The 22,609-nt window shown below is 35.8% G+C and overlaps 1 protein-coding gene across 12 annotated transcripts in view; it reads left to right on the top strand.

The window, feature by feature from the left end:
• The window catches only part of LOC129722818 (dystrophin), a 340,136-nt gene extending 321,892 nt beyond the window's left edge, over nucleotides 1–18,244 (top strand). For 6 of the 12 annotated variants that reach the window (XM_055676595.1, XM_055676597.1, XM_055676602.1 and 3 more), the window contains 10 exons: nucleotides 10,815–11,074; nucleotides 11,135–11,344; nucleotides 11,410–11,543; nucleotides 11,606–11,835; nucleotides 11,982–12,488; nucleotides 12,550–13,062; nucleotides 13,119–13,247; nucleotides 13,299–13,410; nucleotides 13,902–14,096; nucleotides 15,237–18,244. In XM_055676595.1, coding sequence (XP_055532570.1) covers nucleotides 10,815–11,074; nucleotides 11,135–11,344; nucleotides 11,410–11,543; nucleotides 11,606–11,835; nucleotides 11,982–12,488; nucleotides 12,550–13,062; nucleotides 13,119–13,247; nucleotides 13,299–13,410; nucleotides 13,902–14,096; nucleotides 15,237–15,340 — 2,394 coding nt within the window. In that variant the 3' untranslated portion in view covers nucleotides 15,341–18,244. Of the gene's footprint in view, nucleotides 1–10,814; nucleotides 11,075–11,134; nucleotides 11,345–11,409; nucleotides 11,544–11,605; nucleotides 11,836–11,981; nucleotides 12,489–12,549; nucleotides 13,063–13,118; nucleotides 13,248–13,298; nucleotides 13,411–13,901; nucleotides 14,097–14,274; nucleotides 14,418–15,110; nucleotides 15,157–15,236 lie in introns of all 12 variants that reach the window. The other 6 variants (XR_008727656.1, XR_008727654.1, XR_008727655.1 and 3 more) reach the window with 6 other exon arrangements.
• Nucleotides 18,245–22,609: the final 4,365 nt, after the last annotated feature.

The raw sequence follows: 22,609 nt of genomic DNA, 5'->3' as shown, positions 1-22,609 counted from the left end.
TGAAAGACTATTCACTTTTGTCAACCAGTATGCGATTACACATTGTTTTGATTAAACTCCAAAAAGCGCTCATCGACGTTTTGTTTACAAACCGACGCCAATAACCGCGTTTTTGTTATAGTCAACTTTTAAAGTTGGCTTTAAGCTCCAAACACTATATGAAGTCGTTGGGTTTACCTTTAAAACAAAAGGTCTAAACTAATCGGATTTTTTCCCGTTGACACTACACTAAAGTCGCTTTTAACGCGAGGGATACGTGCCGCGTAAAAAAAAAGGGGAAAATTCCGGAATCCGCGTGAAAAAAGGCGTAAATTCCGGAATCCGCGTAATAAAAACCTGCGGTAATTATGCAATCCGAGTGAAGAGGAACCGAAATCCGCGCAAAAAAAAAATACCGCGTAAATTCCGGAATACGCGTAAAAAACGCGAAAATTCCGGAATCCGCGTAAAAAACCCCGTAAATTCCGGAATCCGCGTAAAAAAGTCGCGTAAAAAAAACGCGTAAAAAGCGACCTTAGTGTATTTGGTTTATTTTTTCTCAGACACGAATGCACATGAAGTGTCTTTTAAAAAATTCAAAAAAAATCTGGTTCATATTTTTTCGTTTCGGTTTGGGACGCGACGTCGAAAAACAACACCGCGAAAGTGGTAATAACACATACAAGCAGACAAACCACGTAATTTATTTTCGTGGATCAAAATAGCGGTCAATTTTAATGAGTTTCAGTTTTGCGAAAGATTCCCGTCGCAGCGGTGGTGGCGTTGATGTGCTTTTTCCCTTTGAACTCAGTTGACAGTTGTCGCGCGCCGTGCTGCCAAAACAGCAGAAAGGCTGAAAATTTATCATTTGCGGAATATGTCCAACAGGTGTCGCACAAGTTAGTAGAAACCATAATTTTCTTACAATTTTGTATGGAGTGGTATGTCTATTTGTCTGTGGTAATAAGTTATATTTATTAAAATTAGCAGAAGATTAGCCTAACATGTCCTGTGGTTAGTGAATCGACATTTGAAGACAGCAGATTATAAAAAGTTCGTTGGATCACAACTACCATAGTGGTCGAGGCACATGCCGCACCGTGCCTGATTGTAACAGTAGGAGACTATGTGGGCTAACTTCTTGTAATGCATTGGATGGAGACGAAGCTGAGAAATGTATGTTCTGTGAACGCTACACGAAAAGAGTGTGACAATGTATTCATTTTTGCACCGCAAACGGGCGACACGGATCACAATTGCTTGCAGTCCAGTAACAATGCATGCTTGAAGCACGGCTTTCTATGATGCACTTTTAATTTGGGCAATTAAAATTGGAACAATGTTTAGAAACTTCGATTTGAGATATTCCTTTGAGATGGGAATATACAGTGAAGCTGATATTTATCTGGGTAAAGCCTTTTTTTTGTATTCTCGTTTATTTTCCGTCGGTCTAGTTCCGCCACTGTTGTTGTGCCAATCACCGACTCCACCCTAACTTACAACCCGTTGATTAACGGACCGGCGCCAACGGCTTTACTTCCTCATGCGATAAAAGGCGTGATCCCAGAGATTTTTCGCCTCCCGGTGTCGACTAGGATTGAATCTAGACCAGTTGGGTTGGTTGTGAGTGGATCACCCCACAACCATCGACACCTATATCGGTGTTGGGATTCGAACCCAGGCGTCGAGCGTGGTTGGCGGAGACGTTACCAACCACGCTAGGCCTTCGACTTGAGTAAAGCCTCACACGATAGACTGCAGGGGGTATAAAGGAAGGGGGAGCAGAAAGAACAAGGTCTAGAGGATACGGGGATGAAGGAGAGTGGATGTGATGAATATATATCTATTGTCACCTGGACAAATAGACACTTCTATTTCTTCTCAATGTTATAGCTCCATTAATTTTAAGGAACTTTTTAAAAAAAAGTTTTTCTCTATCTTTGAAAACAACCGATTTATATTGAAAAAAAAAAAAAACAAAAAAAAATACACATTTTACCCTCTAACTTTTTTATTTCAAGTTTCATCTCAAAACTGTCTTTGAACGACTTTTAGAGCTTTTTAAGAGAAACAATTTGCAATGCTGATATCGTAAATATCTCAATTTGATATATTATTAATATTTTTCATCAAAAAATATGCGTTTTTCATTCTTTTTGGGGCAAACATAAAAAATATCTCTTGGTCTCATTTTAAAGGGCATACTTGACTCTATAAATGAAGGAATTTTTAAAGAAATGTTATTTTTTTAAATTTGAGTAAATTCAATTTAAAAACAAGACGAAAATTTCAATAATTTTATACATCATGCATATAAATGCACCCAGATTTATTTTTTTGGAATTTTTCTTATAACTAGACGTAATTACCTTTAATTTGACTCAAAAATATCGAAAATCGATCAACTAGTTCAAAAGTTATGAATTTTTTTGAATAAAATACATCGAATATAGCCGTTTTTTATGGTCACCCTATTTCGGAGCTAGTTCCCTTAACAACCCAACGAAACAATACGGATTTGATTATTTCCAACATAGATGCATCCCTATTTGAGCACAATTGAAGCACTTTGCGTCACCAACTTCGAAACAGGGTGACCATAAAAAACGACTGTGTTCAATGTATTTAATTTGAAAAAAAAATCATAACTTTTGATCCAGTTGATCGATTTTCAATCTTTTTGAATCAATTTAAAGGTAATTATTTCTAGTTATGAGAAAAAATACCAAAAAATAAATCTGGGTGTTTTTATATGCATGATGTATAAAATTATTGAAATTTTTGTCTTGTTTTTAAATTTAATTTGATCGATTGAAAAAATAACTTTTTTTTTTAAAAATTCCTCCATTTATGGAGTCAAAAAATGAGACCAAGAGATATTTTTTATGTTTGTCCCAAAAAGAATGACATACAAATAAAAAACGCATATTTTTTGATGAAAAGTATTAATAACTTTGAGTAAAATTGAGATATTTACGATGTCAGCATTGCAAATTGTTTCTCTTAAAAAGCTCCAAAAGTCGTTAAAAGACAGTTTTGAGATGAAACTTGAAATAAAAAAGTTAGAGGGTAAAATATGTTTTTTCAATATAAATCGGTTGTTTTCAAAGATATAGAAAAACTTTTTTACAAAGTTACTTAAAATTAATGGAGCTATAACATTGTATAACAAATATTTCTTCTATCAACAAAGATAAAAAAGTTAGATACTTGATTGCATCGAAAATGTTGGTCACCCTAATTTTTGATAATTTTTCAATAAGCGCTTTAACTACTTTGTAGAATAAAGGTTTTCTCTAAAATGTTGCTATAGAGCTCTAGACCCGAATTTCTCCCTAAATTTGGTTTCTGGACCATTGTGCAATGGTAAAAACACATTGACCTTTTATGGCTGGTTCGAGTATTGTATCAAAGTGTAACTCCAAATATCACACACACAACTCAATGTTTACATTTACATAGCCTAAAATGTCTCCATTAGTGTTAGTGAGCAGAGTAATACGCTCGTAGAATTTGTGTTCGCAAATGGGCAGCGAAACAATACCTTCATTTTTAATTTTCCATTTGATGCTCACAGATTATATGATGCCTCGTGGAACCTACGTAGGTTGGAAAAAGCCTTTTGTACGGAGTGTTATTTGTCCGGATTATTATTTCTGTGCCTCAAGTTAAGTTTACTTAAATTAGTTAAAATTCATTCACTAAACTAATTTAATTTGATCATTGTTGAGTTGAAACTCTGTTTGGAGCATGAGCATTAGGGACCCATCAAGTACTTTATATTTTTCCATTCTCCATGTACGCGTGAACATTTAACGTCAAAGTTTGTCAAAAACAACATTTTTCAAACGGGTCGCAAATGCCAATCCGGACGTTTCCGGATGAGATAAAAGTAAGTATGTATTCGTGATGATATGAACTTGCATTCCCTCGAAGATTATATGATCGGATTCCACGGTATTTAATAACTTTTCTAATATTGAAAACGCTCGAAAATACATAAAAATCACTAATTTCGAAAAATTCTCAGGGGTAGTTATAGTTTTCAATTTCGGAATTTCTATCAACTGGTTAATTAGCTTTGAACCTATCGAACTCATTCGCTGCAAAATATTGATCAATTGTCATTTTTTGACGCCTGGCCAAAGTTGTTTTTTTGTATGATTTGGACCACTGCGACCATTGTGTTGATCTTTTGTGGTATGCCTCTTCTTTAGTCTAGGTACTCGTGGCAATGTCTGCCATCACTATTGATAGAAATGATCGTCCTTGTCATATCGCACCTTTTAACACAATTTGGCACTGAATTTCGTATGAAATGTATTACCTCATTAGGATTTGCAGACCAGACCTCGAAAGGCTCCATAGTTCTTTTTCCAAAGACTCTTATTCTGCGCTGTATTAATGCACTGCATTGGCAGAGCAAATGTTTTGCGGTTCGAACCCGCAGAGGCGACAAGTGTCGTCATCTGAATGACCAATTTGTTTCAGGTGATGCTTACTTGGACAATGTCCGGTGAACAGACCTGTTATTGTGCCTAATTCCTTTTTGTTTAAACTAAGCAGTTGCTGGCTTTTTTCACGTTTCATGTTATAAAGCATTTCGACTGGCGTAGCCCTTCAGAGCATATCTAATTCTCTTGTATTGTCCGATGTTCCCAGGTTTTCAATTCTGCTTTCAAGGCGCTTGATGACACCCCGCAGAATGGTTCTGGGCCTATGAATTCGGAGCATGACCCCTTTTCCATTACCTTCCACTCCACAATGACCCGGAACCCAGAATAACTTGACTTGGTTCCTTTCTACCAGTTGCTTTAGAGAAAGGATGCACTCCCATACTAGCTTAGAGGTATATGTGAAGGCTTTCAATGCGTTTAGTGCTGCTAGGCAATCGGAGAAAATGCATATATTGGCTTGCTTATACTGTCAGCCTGAAACACTGTAGGCCAACGACCCATTGGTATCGAAATACTTATTCCTGGCCCATTTATACCTGCTCCTGTTGAATTGTTCATTTTTGAGCCGTCTGTGTAAAAGACGACAGAGCCTTGTCGAATAATCGGGCCTCCTTGTCCTGGTTGTATGGCCTGGTACAATTAATAGATCACACATGGCCTTAATCCCCATTTCCTGCCTATGACTTCGCTACACGCCCAAAGCGCACGGCCCCAGTTGTTACTATAAATGGTTCAATTGTCAAAAAATCGAAAATTTGTCAATGTTTACTGCGCTTCCAGCATATGTAAATACCGTTCAACGTTAATCGAGTGATGGAATTTTGTGAAGCATTTATTTAAGGTACAGAAACAAAATATAGCGACTCTCAAAAGCTTCAAAAAACTTTTTTTTATTTTGGCCAACTTTTTGTTCTAGGTACTTCTCTTTGCACCGGGTAAACAATGCCAGTTGTATGATTACTTGTACACCCGTATTGCACGATCACCAAGTATGATCCTAGTTGTTGAGTGTTCGGTACTGAATAAAATATTCATTATATTTTATTGAACATCTCGAAACAAAACTCGTTCAATGTGTGTTTTAAGGTAGTGTTATTGCCCGGAAAAATAACATTCAGTTCAAGGACGCTGGACTTTCATTAGCCAGAAAACTTTTTTTACATTAAAATTGAAATTACGGAACTAATCATGGCGCATTGTTTCACTTAGAGAAACATTTCCGTTAACTTTTTTTAACTCTCGATGCGCTTTACTCACCGTTATCTTTGAATGAAATGAGAAAAAAACACCAGGCATATAACACCACGATATGTCTCAATTTGGCTCACTATGTTTTAGATATATCAAAATCAAGGAGCACTTACTGCTGGTGCCATCTATTAAGACATAGCTAGAACTTACTTGCGCACCTAATGATTCATTATTATTTATTTATTTATTCAGTGTTGACACACTATTTTTAATACTGTTTCTGAAGTACGCTTCATGATAGCTTTGAAATAATTTCATGGCTGTTGAGTTTTTGATTATAATACATTTCTAGCACTTACATACCGATAAAGACACTATTATTTTTATAGTTGCTGAGCCGTATTTACCGGCAATTTTCACATCTGTTTAGCGAAGTTTTACTAGCTCGGCTAACTCTCCCAGCTGGTCTCGAGGTACGATGCTGGCCTAACAAACCAGTCGTCGTAGGTCCGAGTCTCGGCTCGGCAGAGAGTGTTTATGTCAGTAGGATCGTAGCGCTAGCCCCGCAATTGTCCAATGTTTTCAGCAAAATTGTTCCATAGAACAAGGCCTTACTTTTGGCGTTTTTAGTTTTTCGATCAATCCACCTAACAGTTAGATGAAAAAAATATTTTTTATAATTTTCAATATGCCAGATTCCTTCCTTCAGAAAAGTTGTGCAAAATTTAAAAAAAAAAACAATTGCTGAATACTGCGATGTCCTATTTGTACGTTGGACACGACAAAATAGAGTTTTTTTGTGGAACACCCCTCCTTAAAGTCAGTTTTTTTGTCTATAATTTTGTATATACCGTGCTGGATCGAAATCCGTACACTTAAGCACATGATAATCTTCAACGGTCAATATAAAATCAAGAAATTACATATTGCTTAAAACTGACATGTTAACTTATAGGTCTACTTATATTTTATCACTATTTTCAAGCGAAATGATTTTAACTACTCTGAAACTCGAAAAAATCATGTTTGAATAGAACATGTTTTGAATCGAAATCCGTACGCAGTTTTTCGTCTGAATCGAAATCCGTACACTTTTGAATCGAAATCCGCACGCACGCGATATAGACTGGATTAAAGACCGTACAGCAGTAAATCAAAATCCGTATAGATATAGAAGTACGTAAATGAATTTTATTTTTCAATTTATCTTTAAATTTACGAATAAATATATTATATTTATTTATTATTTGTTTATTTGAGCATGTAGAGTAAGAATTACTTCTTATAAATTCTACACTAAGCAAAAAAAAAATTGTGGCGGTCAATTGGTTCCTAAAGTTTTACACGATTTTCTAATTTTTATATCAGCTGAAATAGTGCAGCTTTCTGTGCAAAACATGTTTTTAAAAAATGTTTATCGTTGTCCTTCAAATTTTGAATGAAGAATAAAAAACTGCTCGAAATGACCTAAATTTCGAGCAATTTTTTATTTTTCGTCTAAAAATCGAAGGAAAACGATATAGTTTTTTTTTGAAAATCAAGTATTGCTCAGAAAATGCGGCTTTCTTTTAATGATATTTAAGAACTGGAATAGCTTTAGGTCCCAATTGAATGATTCGACATAAAAAACATAAATTTTTTCTCAACTACCAGCTGCAAGACGCCTTCTTCCAGGTTTAGATTTAAGGAGGGGGCAAATGCCCCGGGCCCCCCGATTGCTATACCCCACTTCATGATCCAAATCTTCCTCTCCAGCAGTGAAGGTTGGTGGAACTCCTTTTGATTGAGATTCGTAGCCATAAGTTACGGCTCTTTTATCGTAGTCACTAGAACGTAGGAACCTCTCGAAGCTTCCCGGTACGACTTTCCCTCGCGCACTTCTGTCACAGCTCTTTCGGGATTGTTTGCCGTATATTTATGCTTGTTTTCTTCCATAAAATGCTGAAAACAAGGATGAAAGTTCAACAAAATATGCATGATACACACGCTGTACGGATTTAGATTCAAGCGATTAACAAGGATCAAAATCCGTACGGCACAGTTTTTGATGAATAAATACAATTTGCACTATTTACCAGACAATATACAGCTCGAAAATGACAAAGACTTACCTTTTCAATCGATTTCAAAAAGATTCACATAGTAAAACACTTATATCCCACTTGAAAAACGTTTTTATCTGAAGAACGTTTCCTTAGTAAAATCTCTAACGATGCGACGAAATGACAACTGAAACCGATACACGATTGATTTTTTATTTTTAATATTTTTATTTCATGGCCTACTGGCGCATAGTTCAATTTAACAGAAAGCCAATAGTTCAACGGACATGTACATGTAACTTTTGTATGAGTTTTCATTTTTGTAATGCTTAAAACTGAAGAAAAACATCAAGGTGTACGGATTTCGATACTGTACGGGTTTCGATCCTGCACGGTAATGGTCAAAACAATGCAAAATGTTCTAAGATTTTATTCACTCAACTAAGATTCTCTCAAGACTTTATAAAAATTATTGTTTTGACAATCATGGAAAACAGCCGAGAATGACCAAATACCACCCAATTTGAGTGTTTCTTTAATAAGAATTACGCTCAGAGGCCAGAAATTGTTTCTAAATGCCATTTTGAAATCCAAATTGGCGACTTCCGGTTTCTGAAAAACAGCGGCAAATGACCAAATACCACCCAATATTGGTATTTCCGGGATTGTTATGATGCACTGAAGCCACAAATCGACCTAAGACAACATTTTGAATTGTTAGATGGCGACTTCCGGTGTCCGGAAAACAGCCTAAAGTGACAAAATACCACCCAATATGAGTATCTCTGGAACCAGAATGATGCAAGGAGCTAAAAATTGACCTTAGACACCATTATGAATTGTAAGATGGCAGCTTCCGGTTTCTAAAAAAACGGCCAAAAATGGCCGATTTCCATACAATATGAGTATCTTCGGAACCAGAATGATACACACTCCTGTCCTCCTAGAATCGACCACAGACACCATTTTGAATTCGAAGATGGTGACATCCGGTTTCTGAAAAACAGCCGCAAATGACCAAATAACACCCAACATGGGTGTTTCTTCAACCAGAATGACGCTCAGGGGCCAGAAATTGTCTCCAAAAGCCATTCTAAAATCCAGGATGACGACTTACGGTTTCTGAAAAATGTGAACAAATACCACCCAATATGAGTATCACCGGATCCAGAATGATGCAAGGAGCTAAAAATTGACCTCAGACATCAGTTTGAATTGTAAAATGGCAACTTCTGGGAAACAGCCGAAAATAACCGAATACTACTACATATGGATATGTCCGTAATCGAAATGGTGTAAAGAAGCCAAGCTTTGACCCTGGACACCATTTTGAATTCGAAGATGACCACTTTCAGTTTCTAAAATAACTGAAATGCATCCAATATATTTCCGGAATAGAGGTGATGTACAAAAGCCAAAAGTCGAGGATGTTGTCATTCCGATAAAACCAATCATTTCAAACGATATAAACAAATCGTAAGGAATCAATGAATTTGAAATGTTTAAAATTATTAAATTAAACACTAAAAGAGGCGGGACGAAGTTTGCCGGGTCAGCTAGTGAAATAATAAAATGATGGTTATCACTAATCGCAGTAGTATCGATTTTTTTACCAAAAAAAGGATAAAAATCCGTCAAGAAACTGATGATTTAATCTAGAATCGCCCCAACGAAAACAAATGGTAAATCTACAATGTGTGCCCAACAAATTATATGCATTTATGTGTAGCAAAAGCCCTAATAGTGATATCGAACGAACAATAGATGCTGTTGAGTGCAGTGGCTGCGAGCGAACTAGGTTAAAAACCAAAGAGACCAACTGGAAGGTTTTTGAGCGAACTGGCTACAATTGTTTTATTGTGTGCTGCTTCATCTAAACCCATTTCTGGCGGAGAGAAATCAGATTTTACCTCAAAACATAACCTTGAAACTCGTTTACTCAGCAACCACATACACAATTGACACAAACTGTATTGCATATTGTAGATCGATCTGTTCTCTAACCGTACAAATTAATTTCGTTGTTCGAACCTGCAAGTATAATTGTTAAGCTACAATCAAAGTTAAGATGTCAGGTGATGCCATACGGCATCACCCGCCGGGAATGGGTAATATAGAATAATGGGATTAGATCACTAGCTGGGGAACTGCGACAAACTGCGTTCTGCCGTAACAACGATTAGTCCATTCTTCCGACCTATGTGTTTTCGAACATAATGCTCATTTTCTGTAGAGCTAGATTTGAAAATTCACAGCATGCAAACTTCATTATAGCCTAAACTTTATTATTAAAAAATTTATGTCAAGTCTCGCATTCTATTTCAATTATTTTGTATTAGATATCGAGCGAATAAATCTCTGTGAGTTGCAGTTTTCATCGCAATATGCATGAAACTTGTTATATATACTATACAATTTGAGTTTGATAGCTGTTTCCTTGTTTAGTTAATTGAACAGAGCAGCACCACCATGCGTTTAATAACACCAGAAAACTCAATAGAAATTGTTGATTACAAATCAGAAGAAGAGCCGTGTAGTGTCGTAGAACCCAGTAATATGAACTACTATTTACACCAAAATGCAAAATTATCGCCAGTGAAATCATCGAGTTCAGAATCCGATACAGACTTTGAGTATATTGAAGCCGATATTACATTGGTGGATGATATTGACGCTAGCATCAACCAGCCACATAATGAAGCCGAGCAAATGTTACTGCAAGTTGTAGGTGTACTACGTAGTGAAGAGGTTTGTTACTCTATAATATTTGTAAACAACTTTCTGTTCAGAGTCATGTACACAATAATTAGAATTTGCTCCATTCTTTTACAACAGTATTACAGAGTCAAGCATATTAATCTACAATACATCAAAACGTTATGAAAGTTTAATAAAATATACCTATTTCAATACATTATTAGCTTATTCAAATGTCATAACGGAAACATTCTCATCTTATTTTCTAATTCAAACTAATCATAATCTTCCATGGTCGCGATCTTTTCTACACACAAAAAAAAATCATGAAAAACCAAAAAGTTTTGAACTTTTTCTAAATATTCAAATCAATTATTATATTACTTTCATTCTCTAGTTTAAATATAAAGTGATTAAGTATTAAGTGATAGAAAAAATTGTTTTACAGAAAATGCGCCAATTCCAAAAAGTGCTCGAAGATTTGAGTTCACGTGTTGCTTCGGCAGAAACTTTATCTCAATCATGGACTACCCCAGCGAGTGCTCCCGATGCTGCGGAGCAAATGCAACACCTACAACGATTGAAGGATAAAATGACGACTGCGGGTGCATTGTTAGACGATTGCAACGAACAGCAAAGTTTTTTCACTGCAAACCATGTTCTAGTACCCAATCAATGTCTTGCTAAACTTGAGGATCTGAATACCAGGTTTAATGTTTGAAATTTCTGAGTCTAACAGCTATCAATAATGCTATGTTTAATCCACAGAATGAAATTGCTCCACATTGCAATTGAAGAACGACATAAGGCATTAGTGGCAAACGGAGCGAATCAGCCTACGATAATAGATGCAGATGGTAACAAAACGGCATACGGTGTCAGTACTGGTACGATTGGCCCTGTTCCGAATCTAGCAACGAGTGTGAAAACGCCTTGGGAAAGAGCAACCACGCCTGCCAATGTGCCTTACTATATCAAGTTTGTTTACCTCTCCGATGCACAAGCGTTTTGTATTTTTTTTACTAAATGTCAATGTTTTTTAGTCACGAAAGAGAAAATACACACTGGGATCATCCGGAAATGATTGAGCTCATGAAGTCACTGGCCGATTTGAACGAAGTTAGATTTTCAGCATACAGAACTGCATTGAAATTGCGTACAGTCCAAAAACGGTTAGGTATGACCATTGCCTTTATATATATTCATTTTATTGCTCTACATATTTCCTTCTTACTACAGCGTTTGATCGCCTAGCAATGAACGTTGCTATAGAGTCATTCGATCGTCATGGTTTACGAGCGCAGAATGACAAGTTGATCGATATACCGGACATGATTACGGTCTTACATTCGTTGTATGTCACCATCGAACCAATTGATATGCCACTAATGCTAGATCTTGCTATTAACTGGATGCTTAATGTGTATGATTCACAACGAACCGGTCAAATTCGAGTACTAAGTTTTAAAGTGAGTAATCCCATGTGCCTTTGTCGATTGAACAATGACAAACGAATTCAGTTATGTTGGTGTTAAATTCTCGATTTGTTGCATTCCTAGGCAATACCACTGAAAAATGAAACCGAAGTGTACAACATGTATCGTTTTTTTTGCAGGTTGGTCTAATTTTACTTTGTAAAGGGCATTTGGAAGAAAAATATCGTTATTTGTTTCGACTGATTGCGGACTTAGAGAAAAAAGTAGACCAACGTAAATTGGGATTGTTGCTGCATGACTGCATACAAGTTCCACGCCAGCTGGGAGAAGTTGCTGCATTCGGTGGATCGAATATCGAACCGTCTGTGCGTTCTTGCTTTGAGCGTGCTGGTGTCAACCAAAGCGGCGAATTGTTAGAAACGTCTATTGAAGCACAACATTTTCTGAATTGGCTGCAACATGAGCCGCAAAGTTTGGTGTGGCTTCCGGTGCTCCATAGATTAGTTGCAGCAGAAATGGCAAAACATCAAGCGAAGTGTAACATTTGCAAAGAATATCCTATTATTGGATTCCGCTACAGGTGTTTGAAATGCTTCAATTTTGACATGTGTCAAAGATGTTTCTTTTTGGGTAGGAATGCTAAGAATCATAAACTGTCACATCCTATGCATGAGTACTGCACGACAGTGAGTAATGTAGTAATATAAATTTGATAACGACTTTTTAACATTTTCTTTTGTTCTGCAGACGACATCAACAGAAGATGTTAGAGATTTTACAAGAGCATTGCGCAATAAATTCAAGAGCAGAAAGTACTTTAAAAAACATCCTCGAGTAGGTTATTTACCCGTGCAAAGTGTTTTGGAAGGAGATGCTTTAGAGAGTCCTGCTCCCAGTCCACAGCATGGTACACACACATTGCAAAACGATATGCACTCGAGACTGGAAATGTATGCGTCTCGATTAGCACAAGTAGAGTACGGCACTCGTAGTAATTCAACACCAGACAGTGATGATGAGCATCAATTAATTGCCCAGTATTGTCAATCATTGCCGAATAATGGCGGCCCTAAATCACCCGTTCAAGTCATGGCAGCTATGGACGCAGAACAACGAGAAGAGTTGGAAGCAATGATCAAAGATTTAGAAGAAGAAAACGCATCGTTGCAAGCAGAATATGAACGCCTAAAATCCAAACAAACACCTATTACCACACCAGATGAAACTCTAACCACCCAGACCATCCAATGCGGAGGAAATGTAATTAGGTCGAAATTAGCATAATTATAAGATAACAAATGTGTTTGTGTTTATAGGACATGATTGCAGAAGCAAAATTATTGCGGCAACACAAAGGACGCTTGGAAGCAAGAATGCAAATTCTTGAAGATCATAATCGACAGTTAGAAGCACAGCTACAACGACTGCGGCAGTTACTTGATGAGGTAATTTGTGTTTTATTGAATGTATATATTTATTTACCGTTTCCTCTTCAGCCAAATTCGTCAAAAGCTTCTACACTTCAAACGAGATCTGTAACGGCATCTCAGCTCAATACGGAGTCACCTGCAAAGTTGCAGCAAAATGGACATTATGAACAAAATTCGAGTTAGTACACATTTTCATCTACTGAATTTTCAATGTTAATACAGGACTGCCGCTGCGAATATAATAATACTAGGAAACATTTGTGAATAGATTGAAGCTACAATTGAATAACCTTGTTTTCGGTATTGGTTATCTTAAAAGTATATTTGACTAATGTATAGAGCGAGGTTGCAAAACGTAGCTGCACAGCACATAGTTCTGATTCAAATTTTATACAGTCTTGAACCGCTGGAATGCATACCTAAGTATTTCAGCGAACATAATACCTTATAATAATTATAATGGTTGTAATCAGAACAGTGTGCATATTATCAATAACTTTTTTTGACAATGCGATGTCGATAATGAAGATAATTCAGTCAACATTTGTGTTCATTAGAGTTATTCACTTGTAGTGTCAAAAGGGCAGTTTGAAAAGACTGCGTCACTTTATAGTTAATAGTGCATTTCTTATTTTCAATTTCAACAAATATACCATATCGTCTGTTTAGATATTGAAAATGGCACATCGACAATCGCACCATCTCTTTATACTGGCACTAATCCTGGTCTTCCTGGTGCTGATCATGTTAATCCAATATCTTTAAGCGGTGGCGGAAAACATCAAACAATTATCGGGAACACTTTTAACTCTGTTGATACACGACCTCCACCTCCACCTCACACAAGTCTTTTACATATGGCTGGTAAAAATCAATTTGTTATAACATGACATGTTTTAAAATATTTTGAGTGCATTGTAATTTGTTCAGTTGAATGCATAATGTTATAATTATAATGATTTGAGTTTTAGATTTCACTTATTAGATTTAGAACTTACACTGAAATTCTCAAACAAATTCTGTATTGTATGTTTATTACTAGAGATGCGCCTAATATCAGCAAAAAATTTGGATTTTACCGAATATTCGACTCGCCGAATAGTAAGTTACATTATTCGGTCGAATAACCAGGAAATAAAATAGAAGCACTGTGTTTTACACTTTTAGAGCTGCTTATACGCAAGTGTAGGTAAAAATCAACTTAAATGTTTATATCTCATCCAACCGTGTCCATATTCCTACCATCCTTCGCTCGTAAAAGTTTGAATGTAAAGCAGCGTTTCACTTTTAACTTAGCCCTATCCCGGTGGTGAGAAATCAATTTTCTCATCGGCCGAATATTCGTCTTATAAAATAGTGACAAAATGATTATACGTTATTTGGCAGAAGGCCGAATGAAGCAATCCACGGGCAACGTTTCACGATTTGTACGTTTGTTATTGTTGTCGTTTTTGTAGTTGCAAAAACAAAAAAAAAACTGACATGATCTCGTTGTTAATGTACGAGAAAAATGTAAAGTGATATTTTATCGCTGTGTGAAGGATTGCCACTCGCGATACTAGAGCAACCGATCGGACAACGTTTGTTTTAACGCTTTTCGATCCGGATTGTATCCAAGTTGCGACCTTTCTCGTGGATTGCCTCATAGTACTATTCGGTGCATCTCTATTTATTATAATTTTTAGAATGTTTTTCAATGTTTGTCATGATCGTACTTCTATTACGTTTGATTGATGACTTTCTCAGTAGAAGATATCTTAAATCGTAACTCTATATTATATATTATATATTATATCTCTCTCCTAACATGTATGACTTGTATTGGGTGATTACTAACATGGTGTATTTTCCATGTCATTTTGCTTCTGCTAACTAAAGGACGTATATAATTCATTCATATCACAGGTCACTAATCTTATTTATGGTAAATATCAATGTTTTGAAACTGACGAACAAAATTTTTGAGGTAATAATAAACTCATGTGTAATTTCAATCGTTCGCAGGTGACTTAAACAAGGCCGTTGAAGAACTGGTTAACGTTATTACTGAACAGGAAATTGAGCAACATAATAACAGTAACGGAATTCGTAGTTTGACTGATAAATAATTTGTGCAATCCAACAATTTGCTCGTAATTTGGTGTATTCTACAGTTTGTAATATTTACAACTGTTTTCTTGGCGACCACAATCTGCTACTAGGAACATATTGTTTCTGAATAAATAATATCCAAACTACATTTGTCGTACCAATATGCTAAATGGCAATTTTGCCTATTTTTTGAATACTAACCATACTAGGACATGCTATTATAATCGAACAATTCTATAATTATTTCCATAAGAAAGGTAGATAAAAGTTTTCATTTCTGGACATAACAGTTTTAAACACACACCATTGACATTAATAAATTTGTACTTTTGTGAATGATTATACCGAAACACACACAATCAATAATTATATCACGTTTCTATGAAAACACAAAGCTATCGAAATTAAAATTAAATTAAATAGGATTCATATCACAGTATAGTGTACTTATCGTTAGAAGTTGAGTTAGAACAATCATTTCGCGTACACTGAGAGAAAAACACTTAAGAATTCCATAAGTTACAACTTATGAACATGTATAATGTTGATTTCATTAAACACTTATGCATTACATATCAAGCTTATAAATTTCATAAGTATATTTTAAGATTTTCATATAAACGTCATGTGCATCCCATACGCGTAATTTATGATTTTCATAAACGTTAATATTGCGAAAATTCTATATGCATATTTTGTAAAATCTGCAAAATGGCAGACCAGCACTACGGTGGATAAATAATTATGCAGAAACTGGGTTGAAAATAGGAGCAAAAAACTGTAGGTACCTCTCTACAAATCCTACTATTACATCATGTCATCTATGTTTATTCTAGCAACTATTGAATCTTGTAATCGTTGAAGAGGACAACACTGACGACATTCGGCAAGAAGAATCAAAGGCGAATTTGTTTCCCAAATGGCAAAACCTCAAAGTGTCACCTGACGTAATCCGACATTAACTTGCACTCTTGAATATATATTTGCGAGTAAAGAACTAGTATGAAGAAGTTGTTTTTTTTTTCTAACAAAACATGTTTACATAAAGTATAATCAATTTCATGGTAGCCATTATAAAATTCACATTGAAAAGCTATGATTTTGATATGTCTGTTCTTATAACATGCATACATACGACCAATAAGTTTTATAAGTGTGACTTAAAAAAATCGTTAGTAATCGAGAATAAAATTTCCCCTTCAATTCATAAGACAGACTTATGACTTTTATGAGGGATCCTTGTGGAGCAAAATCATAAGGGGTTCTTATGGAACTCAATAGTTATTTTTTCTGAGTGTATATATCCAAAGCAGGTATACATAATAAAATATATATATTACACCTTAGATTGAGATCGGTTATTATGTTATCAAGGTACGTTTCAGCAATCGTTACATTTATTCAGATTGAACTGTACACAGCTTAGTATATTATAAAATTTTAGTCAGTTATTAGAATCCAGCGCCAGTAGTCCTTATATTTTACAAAATAGATATATGCTACGAGACAGCGAAAAAAGATTTTCGGTAGAAAATAAATACTTCTAAAAATTGATACGTGGAAGTATCACATGTTGAATTATCGTTTACAAACATTTTATACACATCATATCAATTGAGAAGAAACACTAAACCTAAAACAAGAAATTGCGTAACAGTGGACAAATGTTACCCCCTATAGGGGTATAATAGTTGTAATAAAAACTACGGATAATGTTAGTATCAAGTTCGTACGTTTTTCATAAAGAAAATCGAAGATATAAACGAATTGTCGTACTTCACTGGGAACAACTGATTGTAATTTTCAACCAAACTCAGTTTGCTCAAGAGAATTTGACCCTCGAAAAATCTGAAAGCAAAAGTATTTTTTTATGTGACTTCATTTTTTCGCAAGTGTGTTCAAGGCAGTTTCCAAATCGCAGTAGTTTTTAATAATCTCCTCTCTTGTAGAAGCATACTGTTTGAATGCCATGAGTGATGTATTTTCAGAAAAACGCGATAATGGAAGAGAAGCGATTATTTGGAGACTCTAATGATGACAGAGAAAAACGAGATTATGCAAAAGAAGCGATTATATAAAAACTCTAATAACGATATTAGCGTTGTTTCGTTATGTCGAATTTGTTCTTGCGACGCAGCTACACTAGAACTACTCTTTTTCAGCGCCATATACACCCGAGTGAAAACCAGTGTAGTTGGAAACACTAACACAACTTGAAATGTTGTCAAATTTGATATAAAAAAGATTGCTTCTACTGCAAAAAACTGACAAATAAAAAAAGGTTTTTCTACTGTACAAGGGCCAGATTCCCAAAGAGGATTCTAAATAATGTACATTCAATAAGTTCAAACTCGAAGCATTGGAACTATTCTAGCAGTTTGAAAAAAACTAATCCAAGAATGAATTTGCTATGATGAAGAAAAAATGGCAGAGTGGTATTAATGTGCAGTACTACCAAGTAACTGGATATCGAAGAGCGCAAACTGAATCACAATAACTACATTATTTCTTTTCTTTTTTGAGTTTGTGTCGGCCCAAAACTATGGTAAATTTCGAATACTATTCATTTAGTGCTATTACATTGATTCAGTTAAATTTTTATATTGAATTATAATAAATTCATTTCGATTTTTCATTTTTCTTTTTTTTGGTTTCGCCTTTCAGAATGGTATAAAACATTTATGAAATTATGCGACATTTTATCAAGACGAATAATTAAATTTTAACATAACGATTCATTTATGTCTAAGTAATAATAAGTATTTGGTTTCATTTGGGTAACGCACAGTGGGTTACGCGTTTAAAAAATCTTCCACCTTTTAAAACTCAAGAATAGTAAATTAACGCCATATGAATGTCAGCAAAAATACTGGGAAATAACGAACATAATAATTATATTGTGTTAGTATTATTATATGAAACTGATTTCTTGATGTGCCTTAGTTTTTTTATCACCTTCCGAAAAAGTCCATTATTTTTAATGCAAAAGTTAGGTTGAAACCCTGGAGAGAAACCATTTTGTTTCGCGATGTTCAGACAAAAGAACGCTGGATCCTTTCGATTTTATTGATAAGTCCAGTGTTGTACTGTGTCCAAACAGAAGCTGCATACTCCAAGACGCTGCGAACCAGAGAACAGTAAAGTATGGCGCATGCTTTAGACGAAATGGTGGTAATATGCTTGTCGAATTGTAGCTTACTGTCAATCGAAACTCCAAGATCCTATATAGAGTCACATCGATTCAAACCTCTTTCGTTTATTCTGTACAAAAAATATTGTGGACTACGAAGCCGGCTAAACAAAATGATGTTACATTTGTCCGTGTTCACTTCCATGCCTTTCACGAGGCTTTCATGCTGTCTACATCACGCTGCAGGGCATTGCGGTCAGAAACAGATGCAACAGTGCTAAAGACTTCAATAACATCGGGATATAAATTATTTTTCGGAGGCGATGGAGTCGCAGATGTCATTCACAAAGAGTACGAAAATAATCGGTCCCACTATGCTACCTTGGGGTACTCCAGGAGGTACCAACCAGTGGGGGAAACCAGTAAGAATGGCTTCCTAGGACATTAACGAAAGGCTGTTCGAACCGTCAGATATGATTATAACCAGTTATCAAATCAGGCAGGCCAAGTCATTTCATTTTCACTACAGCTAACATGTGCGGAACCTTGTCAAATGCTTTGGAAAAATCGAAACTGTTCACAGGTAAAAAGTCGCGGTAAACAACACAAACTAAATAAACATATAAAGAAATAATTATATCTCTCGATCTGACAAATTTATCTTCTTAACAAATAACAATATTCGTACGAAAGGAGTAATACTAGTGGGAGGATTTAATCTGGATCTACCGAGTCTGGTGGTGTGATCTTTATTATACGAATACGCGCGGCATACGATCATCCCACAGGAGACGATAGATCTGGTAGGTTATCACTTTCTATTTTGTAGTAGAAACCGGTATAGGGTAGTTTGGGGTAATTTGGACCCCTGGGGTGAAATGGACAGGTGCTTTATCTTGGAAAGTATTACATTTTTGGGTTCCATGTACTACTTCATCCTTTCCTTGAACTACTAAACCCCAACTAATATAAAAATTTCATTGTTTGCTGTGACAGGTGCACCGCAGTGCCAAAGTAAATAAAGGAAACATCAAAAGTTGGTTTTGCTGTAAGTTTTACGCTCGTGTATTTAAGGTTTTTTGAGAACTTCTCCGATGTTTTCAGTCTAATGAGCTTTGCAGCCGTGTTTGTCTAGTAAAAGAGTACATTTTAATGAAAGATTGCGATAAGTTTGATCGGAAATAGTGGAAGGAATTGAGTTTTTAGAAAGGCGTTCTGTTTGGGGTAAAATGGACAGTTTTTTTGGGGGTGACATGATCAGGCGAGTTTGAAGTAAATTCTTTTGTCGGACTGATGCCGCGGGCATATAAAAACGAACGGATAGACGGCGGTGTACAAACAATGAGCTGTGAAAAGTGTTGCAGGCAATCTGGGAGGATTTATCTGTACAAAAAGTGTTTTCAATGCCCCGCAGAGTGGCGGGTTTCTGAACGAAAGTTGGAAAAACCTAATTTTTTTTTCTAAAATGCTTGAAAATGACGTATAATGCCAATTTATGGGTGCTGAACTCATTTCTGATGTCCGAAAATGCTGTTCCCCTAAAATGCCGTTAATCCTTTCTTATTATCAATTTTTTTTTTGTTCAGATCATGTTCAACATTGGTATACTTGTTCTTTATCGAAAAAATTTATACCCGTATTTTTTTGTTTGGTCCTTAGTGTGATCCATTTTGAATTAAAGTTGCCAAAAATCCGTAATCATTTTCAAAAAATTGTAACTTTTGAATCGTTTGACCGATTAAAAGATTTAATGGAAAATTCAAGGAATTTGATAGGCCTTTCAAGGAAAAATAAGAAATCGTACGTCAACGTACATTCCTTATACATTTTCCCGTTTCGCGAATTTGGGATTAACGGATTTGGAACGACGATAAGCAAACCGGGACCCAAAAATTCGAAAAATACGGTTAATTTCATATAGGCTGTTGATTATCCGATCATTCCGAACTGTTTCACGAGACTATACGGTACACAAGAGTTCTGAAAAATAACATAAATTACCCCTCAAAACGAAACTCGTTGATCCAAAATCAGATCAAAATTGAGGGATTTTATTTTATTTATTTATTAATTAATTTCCGGTAAGGGGAAAAGCCAAGATGGAAACAGTGTGGAATTAGGTAATCGAAGCTAAGCTCAAAATTGTGATTTTCGAACATAAAAATCATTGAAATTTCCTGACACAGCAACATTCAAAGTGCTGCCAAAAATTGGTATATCATCCGATTCTTATGAAACTTACATCACACATACACACACATAGACAGACACACACAATCACACACACATACACACGCACACAGTTACACACACACACTCACGCACACAAACACACACGCACACAGACACTCACACACACACACACACGCACATACACAAACGCGCGTGTGCGACACACGATCGCATACTCAGTTTCTAGTATGAATAATTGGAGAAGGGAAATTTTTTTGGCCTACTGTGGAACCACTGTGCAATGCCTAAGAATTGCAGTTATCATTCCGTATGCCTGATACCACCTTTTACTGTGTATTAAGCAACTATTGACGATAAACATTTTTTTTAATCACGTTGTGCTTAGAAAATTGCACTCTTTCAACGGATATATGAAAATCAGAAAACCGTATAAAACTTTAGGACCCAACTGCGACTAATAACCGTAATAATCATGAGTTATTCGTTCCGCGCAATACAACTGTTTTGAAATTGGACAAACTTTAATTCGTGCACAACATGATAACACAGACAAACAGACGTACCACTGCATACAAAATTCCAAAAAAAAAGTGTGTTTCCGACTAACTTGTGCGGCACCTACTGGACATATTCCGCAAAAGATAAACTTTTAGCTTTTCTGCTGATTTTGGCAGCACGGTGCTCGAATACTGTCAACTGAGTTCAAAGGGAAAAGGCACATCAGCGCCACCACCGCTGCGGCGGGAATATTTCGCATAACTGAAACTCATTCTACATTACCGTTATTTTGATCCACGGAAATAAATCTCTTGGTACGTCTGTTTGTCTGTGGTGATAAATAGAACAATTTCAGTAAAATAAAATATAATTTGAACCTTGAACTCCGCTCGAGAGCGCGAACTCGAAAATCTGCCAATTTTATCTACACAAATTGTTACGTGCTTCACGAGGTAATGGATCCTGTGCTCGGGGTATGCTGTTGACAAGAGCTAGTTATGTGTTCCTGGTTAAATGTCACGAAGAGCATCTAGATCGAAAAAAAACTAAAAAACACGTGTTTGGCAAGGCCTTTTTGTGATGCAGGCTTTCAAGCTATACAACTGAGTGGACGTAAAAAAGGTTTAGCGTGCAAATTTCTGCTCAAATATAGAACATATGCCAACATTTTTCAATTCTCAACAGTGCCTTCCGTTTTTTCGGACATCCCTAGCAGCGTCAACTCATTGGTTTTATTCAGCAATACTCAGAGGGAGAGATATGTGGAGATATTGTTGTGAGCCAAACGAACATGTCAAAATCCGAGCCAAACTAACAATAAAGGTAATACATTGAAAGGTATTGCAATCAAGTACAATCAGGGATATATTTATTTTAACACGTTTTCATGTTCTATGGGTAAACAATGAATTGAGAATGCTCCAAAATTGCTTTATCACAGTGATTTTAAACTGCTGGTTCACAAACCTTTTGTATGGTCGACAAAATAATGATCAATTATGGTGGAAGTATAGGAAATTAAACATAAACCTAAAATTTAACACTTATACTTAGTGACATACTATATGTTCCATATAACATGTGACACCAGCTATTTTATACGAGTTACCGTTATTTTCTTTGTCATTTACCAGGTTTGTGTACATAGACCACTCTGTTCCGAAACGCTTCGAGGATTCCAGTGAATATATATGTGAAGTTAGAGTGGTCTATGTACATTGGTGAGATAAAATCACCGATTTCGCGAAGAAACTGTTAATTTTATGTATCCCCATGTTAAACCACTTCATAACCTTTATATTAGAATATTTTGTTTGAAAGAATCCGTTGAACAGAATTTTATTCAGAGATTTTTCGAAAATTGCTTCCCCTGAACAATTTGCTCGATGGCACATAGACCACTATGCTCCGCAACGGGTCAATTGGTATCGCTGTTTATTCGTTTACATTACAAACTACATATGGT

Source organism: Wyeomyia smithii, chromosome 2, assembly GCF_029784165.1.
Source record: "Wyeomyia smithii strain HCP4-BCI-WySm-NY-G18 chromosome 2, ASM2978416v1, whole genome shotgun sequence".
In the NCBI taxonomy this organism is placed as follows: Eukaryota; Metazoa; Arthropoda; class Insecta; order Diptera; family Culicidae; genus Wyeomyia; species Wyeomyia smithii.
The sequence above is the reverse complement of the archived record's forward strand: the minus strand, read 5'-3'. Positions and strand labels throughout refer to the sequence as shown.